This window comes from Rutilus rutilus (assembly GCF_951802725.1).
Source record: "Rutilus rutilus genome assembly, chromosome: 2".
NCBI lineage: Eukaryota > Metazoa > Chordata > Actinopteri > Cypriniformes > Leuciscidae > Rutilus > Rutilus rutilus.
This window is the reverse complement of record NC_140210.1, coordinates 54,426,195-54,440,860: the sequence shown is the minus strand read 5'-3', so window position 1 is coordinate 54,440,860 and position 14,666 is coordinate 54,426,195. Positions and strand designations below refer to the sequence as shown.

At 38.7% G+C, this 14,666-nt stretch overlaps 2 protein-coding genes across 2 annotated transcripts in view; both read right to left on the bottom strand.

Moving 5' to 3' along the window:
• LOC311286286 (uncharacterized protein) overlaps window positions 1–14,666 on the bottom strand; it is an 83,593-nt gene that overhangs the window by 41,597 nt on the left and 27,330 nt on the right. The window lies entirely within an intron of this gene.
• On the bottom strand, window positions 2,461–10,699 carry LOC311286290 (polymeric immunoglobulin receptor-like). Its single transcript, XM_084402423.1, has 8 exons — window positions 10,582–10,699; window positions 10,198–10,494; window positions 9,765–10,082; window positions 9,271–9,588; window positions 8,919–9,194; window positions 3,942–4,028; window positions 3,721–3,816; window positions 2,461–3,628 (listed from the first exon to the last, which is right to left on the bottom strand). The coding sequence occupies exons 1-6, from the start codon at window positions 10,622–10,624 to the stop codon at window positions 3,943–3,945; spliced, it is 1,338 nt and encodes a 445-aa protein (XP_084258549.1). The 5' UTR covers window positions 10,625–10,699; the 3' UTR covers window positions 2,461–3,628; window positions 3,721–3,816; window position 3,942.

Here is a 14,666-nt window from a genome sequence, read left to right as displayed (position 1 = left end):
GGACTTAAAACCTGAAGGCCGTGGGTTTGAGTCTCAGTACCTGCAGGAAGTGTAGGTGTGGGGAGTGAATGAACAGCGCTCTCTTCCACTCTCATTACCCACAACTGAGGTGTCCTTGAGAAAGACACCAGACCCCCAATCGCTCCCTGGGCACCACAGCAAAAATGGCTGCCAAGTGCTCTGGGTGTGTTCGCTGTATGTGTGTGTGTTCAGTACTCACTGCTGTGTGTATGTGTGTGTGTGTGTGTGTGTGTGTGTGTGTGTGTGTGTGTGCACTTAACTGGGTGATATGCAGAGTACAAATTCCAAGTATGCTGTCAAGATCAAAGTACAAAAAGTCACAGGTTTTCTGAATACATAAAACAGCTTTGTTTGAGAAACATTTTTAAATTGAATTGTTTTCATTCAAGCGGATGTGCAGCACTCAGGGCCATATAAGGAGAAAGGGGAGGAGTTTAAACCCTGCTTAAACCTCATTGGCTCTCGTGTGTATGTTGACGTGTCATATTTGAATATTCATAATTTTCAGACGTCACAGTTAGGTCACTTGCAACTGCGCACGCATTGTGGTGGCAGAAAAAATAGTGGTAAGAAGTGAAGGAAAACGGGGAAAATACATGGAATAAGAGAAAATGTCTTGTGCCTTTGGATATCAGAATCAGAATAAAAAAAAAAATAAAAAAAAATCTTAATTTTATGGAATACCATTGTTGAAGGCGGCCTTTGATGTTTAACCGCAGGCGTTTACGGTTGCAAGCCATTAAACGGAAAGACTGATGAAACCTGCGATGATTAGTCTACTATTAAAGCATTAATTTGATGTAAACAATAGGTCTACAATATATTCACATATGCAGTTCATAGGGGACTTAATGTATTAGCCATACAGTTACAGCATGATATAATTTTAAAATCTATACATCTTATAATATTTGTTGTTTTCTGTCTTCCGTTTTGTATTTCCACAGCATGAAGGTAAGATCTTACAGATTTATTGATCTTACAGGTGGGGTGGTGTGGCGCAATGGATAAGACACATGCCTTTGGTGTGAGAGACCCGGGTTCGAATCCACTGTGAGACACCAATGTGTCCCTGAGCAAGACACTTAACCCCTAGTTGCTCCAGAGGCGTGCGACCTCTGACATATATAGCAATTGTAAGTCGCTTTGGATAAAAGCGTCAGCTAAAATGAATAAATGTAAATGTATTAATGAACCGCTCGTTTTAAAATCTTCCCGGTCTACTGATATTTGTTAAGACATCCGCTTCATACTTAACAATGCTCATGCTAAAACTTTAGTTACCTCTACAATAAGTAAATCCACTTCAGCAGATAATTACTCTTCGACAGCGGATGCCATAGAAATATACAGATATACCGCAAAAACGGAAGTTCAAAGACAAAATTATAAAGATGTCTGCTCGCTTGTTTCTCTGGTCACAAGGTCTGTATAATTTTGTTTCTCCCAATTCTGACTTTATATTTCACAATTGAGAGTTTATATCAAAATTCACAGGAAAAAAGACTGAATAACGAGTTTATATATGTCAATTCCTTCTCTGAATTTTGAGATATAAACTCGAAAATAATGTTTTTAATCTTTTATTACGTGGCTTCCTTAGAGTGCTACTGCAGAACTGTTTTTTTCTGCCACAAGGAAAGATCCGCCCACAAAACACGTCACCGTTGTTTCCAAACACCCAGATGTCTATGTGCCACCAGAGTCAGACACAGATGCAAATACGGCTCATTATTAACTATTTCTTTACTGAGGAGATTTACATGTTTTCATAACAGAATAAATGTGAATGCCAGTCAGTGTATATAACTGTAAAATGTATTAGTGCTACAGAAAATAGCTATAGCAGATATTTTACAATGCACACTTATTTATGACTGCACTTTCACTTCCCTCTATAACAAGTGTTTCAGATGACCTGACTAAACCCTTTTGGAGGAAGAGCTGGGATATGTTTTGAATTGTTCATAGATTAAACATTTTTCATATATTAATGTATTTCATTTATATGTTTTATGGAGTGGAAAGTCTGTGTCTATTGTTGTTAAGATAAACATTTCCTGTTTTCTATCACACCTAGAGACGGCTGAAGGGCTTCTTGGTTTGACTCAAAGATACAGAGAGCAAAAGAAAAGCACAAGCTGAAGAACATCTCATGATGTTTATCACACTGACCACAGTGTCAAACCACCCTGCAAACACAAAGCACTGAGACTCTTACAAGCAAGTCTCTTTAACCTAGTGAAACAACAGACAGTTTCTCGGTTTAGTTTGGTTGTGAAGAATAAAAAGGCTTCTTCAGGAAACCCGCAGTGAAGAGAAGCATTGAAGTAGAACATGTGCAGATCTGCAGAAGAGAAAGACTAAGATGTGGTCATGTTTCACAAAAGACAATAAAACCAAAACCTAGACACACAAAGGGGACAGTCTTTCTCTCACTTTGCCTTTATATTAATGTTGTGTTTATTTGTCAACACACAATTCATTCATTATTCATGCACTGACGTTCTTGTGTTCTGGACATCCTGGTTTTTTTTCATCTTGTTTATTTTCAGATTCCACTCCAGTTTCAGGATTTACTGCACGATGGTCAGCCAGAACACAAGACACAAATAGTTCCCTCATGCCGTTTTGAACCTTTACATGATTAGTTGAAAGAACAGACAACATTCTTATATTGGATTTGGTTATTTATTTTCTGTTAAATCAAAAGTATGTAATATCAGAAAAATGCTCTTAAACCCAATAGTTTTCTGTGGTTTTGAGCTGGACGGAAAACGACATGTTCATGTTCACGATAACAGCTCCAGCATTCATGAAAAACCTAGTGAGATATTCACATAGAAGATATAGATCTGTGTGCTGTCTGATCATGATCTCACTAATATAATCACAATAACATCAGAAACTTTGCTCAGCAACTTCAGGGTTTCATGAACTCAGATAAATAGCCATGATGGCAAAGAGCACTCGCTGTTTCTCGTTCATCTTTAATATTAAGAATTTATTAACTGATTCTATTTATATTTAGTATTTTCTCTCTAAAATATGAGTTTTTAGCAGCAAGAAAACTGATTCGTCCATAACATGGAATAATATCTGTGAATGTCATTCACAAACGTTACCAGTGTGGCAGTGTGAACAGCTTTAGTCTTTACCCACACACCATGTTCAGCGTCTGTCTCTCTCTGTTCAGTCTCATGTGTCTAACTGTGGGTTTCCTGAGTAAGTAACACAAAAAAAAAACAATTTTGCATTTAAAAATCTTTCAAAAAAGTTAAACACAAACACTTTATGGCAAAGAAATTCAAAGACTGTTGCTTTGAAGATTCAAATGAAGATTCAAATAAACTTCTTATCCAATTATTGATAACCAAGTAATTTAATGTATGGTTTGAAGAACAATTCTGATCTGCTGGTCATGTGATGATGTCTGATCTCTGCTGTCAGCGAGTGGATTCAGTCTGCAGTAACTGACAGCGGTGGAGTCAGAGGAAACCTCCATCTTCTGAAGGTGTCTACAGGGTCTTCATGCTTATGTGTGACGCCATCAGAGGGGATTATGGGTAAGTGTGCAGAGGACTCATTTGGATTTGCTATGTGCGATCTGAGATTAAACAAGAGAAAAACATGATGTGCAGAGTGAAACTTACAGACAAAACCACACCAGAACTTCAGTGAATGAAGACCCAGACTCACTGCTTCACTGTGTCTCGTTTGATGATGAACTCATGCCTACGATCACATTACAACATCAGCGATGAACAACAGTGAGATGCATCTGACAACACGTCCCTTTGAAGAAAAAAAATAACTAACGGGTTAGTCTGTAGTTATAATCAGCATCATATTAAACAGCAGTCAATGATGTGTTCTCATTTAGATAAACATTTATGTGTGTGTATGAAGGACATCATCACCTCATCTTAATAAACACTTAGTCACAGCGAATCCTCCAATCAGAAGCAGAGTCGAACACAAAGAAATAATGTTGATCAAAGAGAAATCTGAAAATACATAAACACATACAGTGATGATTAGAGAGAAATTGGGATGTATACATTTAAACAGCAAGCAAACAGAAAATTCATGGCAAATATACACAACTGTGAATGAATGAGAAGTGTAGTGTCAGGCCTCCTCTCCTTCGAGAGTCATCCTGCTGAGGCCTCCATATATACATGTCCTAACTATATGTGTCAGGCCTCCTCTCCTTCGAGAGTCATCCTGCTGAGGCCTCCATATATACATGTCCTAACTATATGTGTCAGGCCTCCTCTCCTTTGAGAGTCATCCTTCTGAGGCCTCCATATATACATGTCCTAACTATATGTGTCAGGCCTCCTCTCCTTCGAGAGTCATCCTTCTGAGGCCTCCATATATACATGTCCTAACTATATGTGTCAGGCCTCCTCTCCTTCGAGAGTCATCCTTCTGAGGCCTCCATATATACATGTCCTAACTATATGTGTCAGGACTCCTCTCCTTCGAGATTCATCCTTCTGAGGCCTCCATATATACATGTCCTAACTATATGTGTCAGGCCTCCTCTCCTTTGAGAGTCATCCTGCTGAGGCCTCCATATATACATGTCCTAACTATATGTGTCAGGCCTCCTCTCCTTTGAGAGTCATCCTGCTGAGGCTTCCATGCAAACAGACGTTGCTTCAGGCCCTTCGCTCCCTGAGCTATGGTAGTAGTCGAGCTAGCTCTCCTAACTCTATGTGTCAGGCCTCCTCTCATTCGAGAGTCATCCTTCTGAGGCCTCCATATATACATGTCCTAACTATATGTGTCAGGCCTCCTCTCCTTCGAGAGTCATCCTGCTGAGGCCTCCATATATACATGTCCTAACTATATGTGTCAGGCCTCCTCTCCTTCGAGAGTCATCCTTCTGAGGCCTCCATATATACATGTCCTAACTATATGTGTCAGGACTCCTCTCCTTCGAGATTCATCCTTCTGAGGCCTCCATATATACATGTCCTAACTATATGTGTCAGGCCTCCTCTCCTTTGAGAGTCATCCTGCTGAGGCCTCCATATATACATGTCCTAACTATATGTGTCAGGCCTCCTCTCCTTTGAGAGTCATCCTGCTGAGGCTTCCATGCAAACAGACGTTGCTTCAGGCCCTTCGCTCCCTGAGCTATGGTAGTAGTCGAGCTAGCTCTCCTAACTCTATGTGTCAGGCCTCCTCTCATTCGAGAGTCATCCTTCTGAGGCCTCCATATATACATGTCCTAACTATATGTGTCAGGCCTCCTCTCCTTCGAGAGTCATCCTTCTGAGGCCTCCATATATACATGTCCTAACTATATGTGTCAGGCCTCCTCTCCTTTGAGATTCATCCTGCTGAGGCCTCCATATATACATGTCCTAACTCTATGTGTCAGGCCTCCTCTCCTTCGAGAGTCATCCTGCTGAGGCCTCCATATATACATGTCCTAACTATATGTGTCAGGCCTCCTCTCCTTCGAGAGTCATCCTGCTGAGGCCTCCATATATACATGTCCTAACTATATGTGTCAGGCCTCCTCTCCTTCGAGAGTCATCCTGCTGAGGCCTCCATATATACATGTCCTAACTATATGTGTCAGGCCTCCTCTCCTTCGAGAGTCATCCTTCTGAGGCCTCCATATATACATGTCCTAACTATATGTGTCAGGCCTCCTCTCCTTCGAGAGTCATCCTGCTGAGGCCTCCATATATACATGTCCTAACTATATGTGTCAGGCCTCCTCTCCTTCGAGAGTCATCCTGCTGAGGCCTCCATATATACATGTCCTAACTATATGTGTCAGGCCTCCTCTCCTTCGAGAGTCATCCTGCTGAGGCCTCCATATATACATGTCCTAACTATGTGTCAGGCCTCCTCTCCTTCGAGAGTCATCCTGCTGAGGCCTCCATATATACATGTCCTAACTATATGTGTCAGGCCTCCTCTCCTTCGAGAGTCATCCTGCTGAGGCCTCCATATATACATGTCCTAACTATATGTGTCAGGCCTCCTCTCCTTCGAGAGTCATCCTTCTGAGGCCTCCATATATACATGTCCTAACTATATGTGTCAGGCCTCCTCTCCTTCGAGAGTCATCCTGCTGAGGCCTCCATATATACATGTCCTAACTATATGTGTCAGGCCTCCTCTCCTTCGAGAGTCATCCTGCTGAGGCCTCCATATATACATGTCCTAACTATATGTGTCAGGCCTCCTCTCCTTCGAGAGTCATCCTGCTGAGGCCTCCATATATATATGTCCTAACTATATGTGTCAGGCCTCCTCTCCTTCGAGAGTCATCCTGCTGAGGCCTCCATATATACATGTCCTAACTATATGTGTCAGGCCTCCTCTCCTTCGAGAGTCATCCTGCTGAGGCCTCCATATATACATGTCCTAACTATATGTGTCAGACCTCCTCTCCTTTGAGAGTCATCCTGCTGAGGCTTCCATGCAAACAGACGTTGCTTCAGGCCCTTCGCTCCCTGAACTATGGTAGTAGTCGAGCTAGCTCTCCTAACTCTATGTGTCAGGCCTCCTCTCCTTCGAGAGTCATCCTTCTGAGGCCTCCATATATACAGCTCGGTAGAGCGCGGAAGGGGTTCTTCCTCATTTCTTGAGTAGTTGTTAGACCCGTCGCTCCCTGAGCTCTGGTGGTAGTCGAGCTAGCTCTCCTAACTACGTGTGTCAGGCCTCCTCTACTTCGAGGGTCATCCTGCTGAGGCCTCCAGGCAAACAGCCTCTCAGGTAGAGATGGGGGAGCGGCCTGTCTCTAAAGGAGAGCACCTAGGCCCCCTCGCTCCCTGAGCGCTGTATCTGTACTCTAACATGTGTCAGGCCTCCTCTCCTTCGAGAGCCATCCTGCTGAGGCTTCCATGCAAACAGCATTGCAGATAGTAGTACAGAATAAGGGCCATCTCGATAACGGAGAGCTGTTTTTAGCCTTTCTCTGTCTGAGCTCTGCACTATGAAGTTTTCACATTTTGAGAATAAGTTCTGGGGACCACGTTGGTGTAAGTGTGCAGGCTTCCTCTGCTCTGTGAGTCATCCTGCTGAGGCCTCTGCTTCCCATAGGTCTAAACAGGTTGTTGGCTTCAGCTTTAAGCATGATAGCCTCCCTGGTATGGGGGTTGACTTTGGTACCCCCGAAAGTAGCAGGCCAGGGCCCATATGCTCTGGGCCGTACTCCCTTAAAGGAACCCTTTGTGTGTCTCGTTCCCTGTTCTCAGGGAACATAGGTTACAGTTGTAACCTGAGATGTTTTCCTATGTTTTGCTTTGTTCTAGTTTTCCCACCTGTGTTAATTACAGAATTTGTTGCCTTGGTTACAGATTCGGTTACACCTGTGGTTCATTTCATTGATTGGTTTGGTTGTGTATTTAAGCCCTGTGTTTCTTTCTATTCTTCGTCAGTTCTTCTCACGTTATACCCCGGTTGTTCTGTTCTTGTTTAAGGGGTAACACAAGTAACTTGAATTTCATAATCATATTACTTTTTTCAAGTAACTAGTAAATTAACACATTACTTTTAAATGTATAACAAAGTATCTGAGTTACTTTTTTCAAATAAGTAACGCAAGTTACTTTGTTTCCCCATTTATTGACTGACAGCTCTCCTGCCCTCATGTTGAGGGAAAATGAGAGTAAGTGCAGAGACGTTGTGTGCGCTGTGTGTGAACATGATGGTTATTGTAATTCTAGACTAAACATGAGCATTTACTCATTTCACTGGCACAAAAAACAGATACAGTATTCCTCTAAATGAATAAAAACTGTGAAAAGCAAACTCAGAATATTACACAAACCTGCAATAATGAAATATTAAATAATACATACTTTATGTATTTCATCTCACTTTATTAACCAATGTCTTTGCTGCTGTCCGTCAATTATCCAATTCAACCATACTTATAAGTAAAAATTACTTTAGATAAACATCACATTTGTGTTTAATTTTTTAAATTTTTTTTATTGCTAAAGTAAGAGTGTTGAACTTTCTTCTCCTGCATCCTATTTTTCTGTATTCCAGAATGGAAGCAAGCCAGCAAAAAATCATAAAAGCAAGCCTAGCCCAGGTGTGAAAAAGTTAACCAAATGTAATGTAACTTATTTAATTAATTAAGCATAACTAACATTTATATTTCTTGCAGGAATAACATGCATATGCTTTTGAATGCTAAATGTTTCCAAACCCTTTTACTGAAAAACTTGTGACTGAGTGTGTGTCCAAATATAACACATAGAGGAAATGAAACTAGACAAATGTGTAGGTCCAGACAGAACTAGTGATTTAGAGCAAACAAGAAAGCTGATTTGCTTCTATCTAGTAACAGAATGGTTTGCATATAAAGAACCAATGTAATTGTAGGGGAATTATGCAGCCTAATGTATCATGTCACTTTTGCTATGCTCCTATTCTATAAAAACTGTTGTATTCTTTTTGCTGGTGGGATTCTCTCTGATATTTGTCTGAGATCCTCTGGCCATGATTAAAGCATATTTGAAGGCATTGTGTGGAGTCTGTTTAGCTATTGCTGTGAGGGTTAGGGGACTCGGCCGACGTCGATGAGGAGACGAGCTAGAGTATAAATATTATTGAACGGGGACGTCGACTGTAGACGAGACCCAGGTAGACTTAAGTCAGGTGCGAAAGAAGAAACAATCTACCACACTCCTTACTTTCCATAAAAAGTAACTAAGTAATGGAATTAGTTACTTTTTTAAAGGAGTAACACAATCCTTTTAAAAGTAACTTCCCCATCACTGGTCTCATGCTCTAACAGGTGTGTGTTCTGTTCATTGTCCTTGAGACACGTTTTTTCCCAGTTTCCACAACCAAAGAAAACTTAATTACTTAACTTAATTTTAAATACAAAATAATTCAATAATATTACTTACCCTGTTTTACAGTGAGATTGACTTTAGTGATGATGTGAGATCCACACCAGTATATCCCAGAATCCTCTTCTCTCAGATCAGTGATGTTTACAGTAAAGACTCCAGTAGAAGCTTCATCACTGAAAGAGAATCGATCATCTCTGATCGTCTCCAATGAAACTCCATCCTTCACACACATGGAGGGTTCATGTGCTTTGCAGAAGCATTTCTGATGTTCATTATGATGTTTGCACTGGATTGACACGTCGTCTCCTTCATACTTAGTCAAGTTCAGCTCTGGAAATATTAGAAATATGAGAACATCAATTCACAGCCATAGTTTCACATATTCAGATGTATAAACCTTCCTCACCCTCGTTCATGATGACGATCAGATGAGTGTAAAGATAATTCACGTCTCTCTCTAATGTCACTGCACACCAGTATTTCCCAGCATCCTCTGCTGTCAGTCCAGTGATGGTCCCAGTGAAGACACTTGCAGTGACGTCATCATTCAGAGTCAATCTGTCAGTCTTGGTCTCTTTCTCTTCTCTCACAGTCTCATTGAGAGTATTTCTATCTCTAGTGGAGCACTTCCCCTTACAGAGAGACTTTGACTTTGATTTATAGATTGAATCATAAGGGCAGAAGATCTCAGCAGATTCTCCTTCACGTCTCACTACTGGAGCCACTGCAAACAAAGAACAGTAATATTTTACATTAATTATGGTGCTTATACAATATTTCTGTAATGTAAACAATAATACTTCAACTTCTCAGGTTCATCACCAATATCATGTCTGATCAAACACACACTGATTTTAGAAACGTTTATGTGAGATTTGATTTAAAGGTTGTTTTACTTACTACCAATATGTAGATGAACAGTGTTAATAATGGAGTAACTGTACGAGTGTCTGTTGATCCAAACTCCACATAAATAAACTCCTCCATCATCTGGAGTCACAGCAGTAATTCTCACAGTCATGAGTTTATTATGTCTGTCATCAGAAACACTGAATCTGTCGGTCTTCTTCGAGGTGCTGTAAATCGTCTCAATAGAGTCTTTTCCTTCTTTGAATATGATCTTGGGATCATTAATATGATTCTGTGAATATTCACAACTGAAGCTTGCAGTTTCTCCAATATTCACCATCACTGTCTTTGATATTTTACAACATAAATCTGTTGTTTACAAAAAAATAAAATAATAATAATAATAATAATAATAATAATTATACAGGCTTTAAAAAGATCAGGAATTTTACTACACCAAGATTTTGATATTAAAATGACTGACCTTCTTCCACATTTAAAGTCATATCTATACCCCACTTGTAAAGAACACCAATCCAGTATCCTCCAGCGTCATGTTCACTCAAACCTCTAATGTAGATCATAAGATTTCCCTCATTATTTCTAAACAATGTGAATTTTCCATAATTGATCCATTTATCATGTTTCATATCATTCAATATACTTCTCCACTCAGGTAATTTGTTAAAGCTTTTAGTATTTTCACTGAACCAAGTCTTCTGTGAATCAACAAGAAGACTTCCTCCAGAATATCCAGTGACACTGACGCATCTCACTGCACCTGTCAATCAGATTGATACTGTGATCAGAAACCTCATGAACAGAAAACAGCATCATTACTGCAGTGATGAAAGAGAAAAGCTCTGACCTGAGATCAGGGAGAAAGTGAAGAAGATGAGGAGGATCTTCATTGTGAGTTGAGTTCAGTCTTCTTTATGCTGAATGTTCTCTGTGTGAATCTCTCTGTCTCTACATCTGTCTGCTTTAGTTCCTTCCTCTTTCTTCAGCTCTTTATCAGTAATGATCAGCTTTACTGGCTCCTCCCACTATCAGCACTGACTGAATATTACATTAATCACACTGAAAGAGCGCCACCTAGTGGAGGATACAGTGTCTGATACTGAGAGCTCATACAGGCTTCATCTTCTCTATAGAAGGTCTATGCAATAAATGTATTAGCATTGATTAAATCCTCCACTAGAGGACAGCAGACAGCAGCTGACAGACAAACTTCACATGACAGTTGAACAAAACAAACACAAAGAGTAAGTCACTGGAACTTCAGTCCATATGCTTCCCTTTACTTTGTGGTCATTAAAGCATCAACATGCACAATGATTGTGGTAATTACCAAATATTAGGCCAAAGTTTCATTCCTCCAAATTTACTCTTTCCACTAAAATATATTTTTTTTTCTGCATTCTGTCACCTGACAGAGTTTAGGTTCTGCCACTGTTGCCTCTGGCTTGCTTAGTTGGGGACACATAATATTCAACTATATTATTGATCTGACTAACTTACACTGTTGTATGAGAAATGAACTAAGCTGCAACAATGAAATGATCGAATGTAATAATTGATGATCTTTACAACGGAACTCAATCGACACAACAGATGAAATGCATAATTTTTCTTTTATCACTGTATATATTATACTGTGTATACACTGTTTTAACTACTACTTAAAAAAAAATATATATATATATATATATATATATATATATATATATATATATAAATAAATGTTTACTCGCATAAATTTAACATGAACTCACATTTGCCTCTAGATGGAGCCAGAAGTTTTATTAACACTTCTGTCTGTGATTAGATGCTAGATTGATATAGTGGTCGATATTCATACGCTGATTGATGTCTCTCAACCAAATCCTAATCTTACCCTAACCCTATAGTAAGTAAGAGCTTAATGTTGCTCAGTACTTAAATATATAATTACTCTGTAACAATGACACCTTAAAATAAAGTGTAACCGATGTCTGTGTATTTCTAAAAATGGCTGCAGTTTGCAATGTTTTGTGCAAACTATGGTTAAACAATATCAGATGACCACATCAGTGCTGTATCTTTTGTCTCTACGTCTGTCTGCCTTAGTTCCTTCCTCTTTCTTCAGCTCTTTATCAGTAATGATCAGCTTTACTGGCTCCTCCCACCATCAGCACTGACTGAATATTACATTAATCACACTGAAAGAGCGCCTGTGACTGCCCAACAAAAGGAAACACTAATCACAATAATGGTGATCAAAATTTTCGATAAAACATCAACATCTAAACCTCTGTTATTTCTAAATAAGAACTTATGTAGACGTCTAAAAGAAATAAATTACATCTGGTTAGTAATAAGTGAAGCTGGTAATGCTGTTTGTGGAGTTGTTTAATCCTCCTCTGCTGAGATCTTCACAGATTTAATGTCTTCTTTTCTCTTCAGTTGATTTCATCTAAGGCTGTGACTAAAAGTCAGTTATAGTTCTTGTGTTTCTCTTTCCTTAAGGGATTCTGCTTGTTAACAGCAGGTGTTCATCACTAATGCTCAATCATCACTTAATTAATCACATAATTATCTCATTAACTTTAACAATGCTTTAGTGTTACCTAACACTCTGTAGAGTGGGATCATATGTGCTCTGAGCAGAGTTCATTTAACACTGGGGATTTTCTGTTGTCAAGTTCCAACAAGTGCATGCATACAACAGCTTTATTTGAGGAACAGCTGTAAATATAATTGATTACACACAGAAAATCTTCCTCTCTCTGATCTGTCTGTTCATTCATATGATGATTCACTTTTTCATTTTATCTGACACGCAGCACTCAGCGCCTTGTAAGGAGAAAAGGAAGGAGTGGAAACTGCACTTAAACGTCATTGGCTGTCATGTGTTTGTTTTTGTGCTATATTTGAATATTTAGGTTCTTTATGTCAATGTGGATGACAGAATACAGACACAACACTGACATTTCACATTTCTAATATTGATGTATTATTTCAGGTCTTCTAATTATATGGAGCATAACAATGTAATTATATTACATAACAATATGTACATTAAGGTCCCAGTGCAAAGTTTTTTTTTTTTTTTTTTACATTTGAAAAGCAAGTAGATATTGTATAATTCACACTTAGAATTGACATCTGAGGCTGAGACTAACTTATCTATGACTGCAGGTGGTTTGACTTATGACTTATGAGCAAAATGCTTTATATCTTTCTATTTCAGATGACCAGAATACAACTTTGTAGAAACATATATTATAAGCAATTTTTATTTTACATTTTTTTTATATGTCCACTTTAATGGAGTGGACAATGGGTACTGAAAAACTATTTCCTTTTTCCTACTGTTTCCTATTTCCAGCTGAAGGGCTTCTTGGTTTGACAAAATTAATTTGAATACAAGAACGAAGAAAAGCACAAGCTGAAGAGCATCGCATGTTGATGTTTATCACACTGACCACAGTATCAAACAACCCTGCAAACACAAAGCACTGAGACACAGAGATAATGCCAAAAATGATTAAAAATCTAAAAAATAAAAGACAAATGTAAAAAAAATAACCCCAAAAAACATATAATATATATATATATATATATATATATATATATATATATATATAGGTGTTGCTTGTTTAAAGTGTTATTGACATATTAAATAATGTTGGTACATTTATGTCAATGTACTAAATGCACAATGAAATGTCTGATATATACATTAGTTTTACAGATATTCTGTAATTTAATTGTGGACTCATTATTTTGGTTTTGTTTGATCTGTTTATAAAAGTAACGTTGTCAAATCACACATTGGTAATTCATCTGAGTTCATAACTCAGTAAATGTTGAAGGTGAATTATTGAACGATCAGCTGTTAGTCTTTATTATCTTCTGTTCATCTTCTGTCTCTCTGTTCAGTCTCATGTGTCTCTCTGTGGGTTTCCTGAGTAAGTGTGTTAAATTAAACTGAACTGAGACCTTCAACCTTCTGTTATTTTCTGTGGCTTTGAAAGTTTATCACGCTCACAAAAAAAAAAAAAAAAAAAAAACTCCAGCATTCGTGAAAAACATTGATAGAAAAACATCTCAGATTGACCTCAGATTAAAAATGTCATTTCCAAGTCTTTGAATAATGACAATAACGACAAATTGTACATACAAGTATCTGTTCAGACTTTAAAAAGAAACTGCTCTGATTATTGGTAGTTTATTGGTAGTTAGTTTATATGTGAATATTTAAAGGCACACTGAAGTGCCTTGAAACGCAGCGTTATCTAATGTGTTTACGTAATTTCCACTCAAACAATAAGACAGGGCAGGACATATCGAACAGCCCCTCCCCTTTTAATTATCATGATGCTGAGGATGTGTAGTTTGAAGAGTGTAATTTATGTTGGTGCATGGCACTGTTATCTCTTCTGCTCGACAGTGCTGAACCGTTACTCCTACAAATCTCCTCCATATCGCTTTAAAAAAATATAGCATTCTTGAACATGATTTGACACAAAGTTTTCAAAGTATACTCCTATGGCTGTGAACGCGGGAAGACGCGTTCAGCACATGCACACTTCTTGTGGACTTTGTTTTCAAGCGCTCAAGTCATTCACACATTGTAAAACCTCAGCCCATGAACAGTTCATCCCTCCACCAGAGGGAGCTGTGCACGGACCCTCCTAATGCGGAAAATTACGTCACATGGACAGTGCGCAGAACGCGGGCGGCTAAAGTATACTTTGGGCTTAAGGTAGGGAGATTTCAGCGTTGGTTGCCGCAGAGATGAAACCGGATCTAAGTGCAGCAGTCTTTTATTCAGAAACAAACTCAAATATTCACATAACACTCAAGAACAGGAACAGAACAACCAACTAAACACAAAGTAGAACTAATAATCAACTGAAAGAATCACAGGGCTTAAATACACAGAACAAACAAAGGGAGAAACTAACT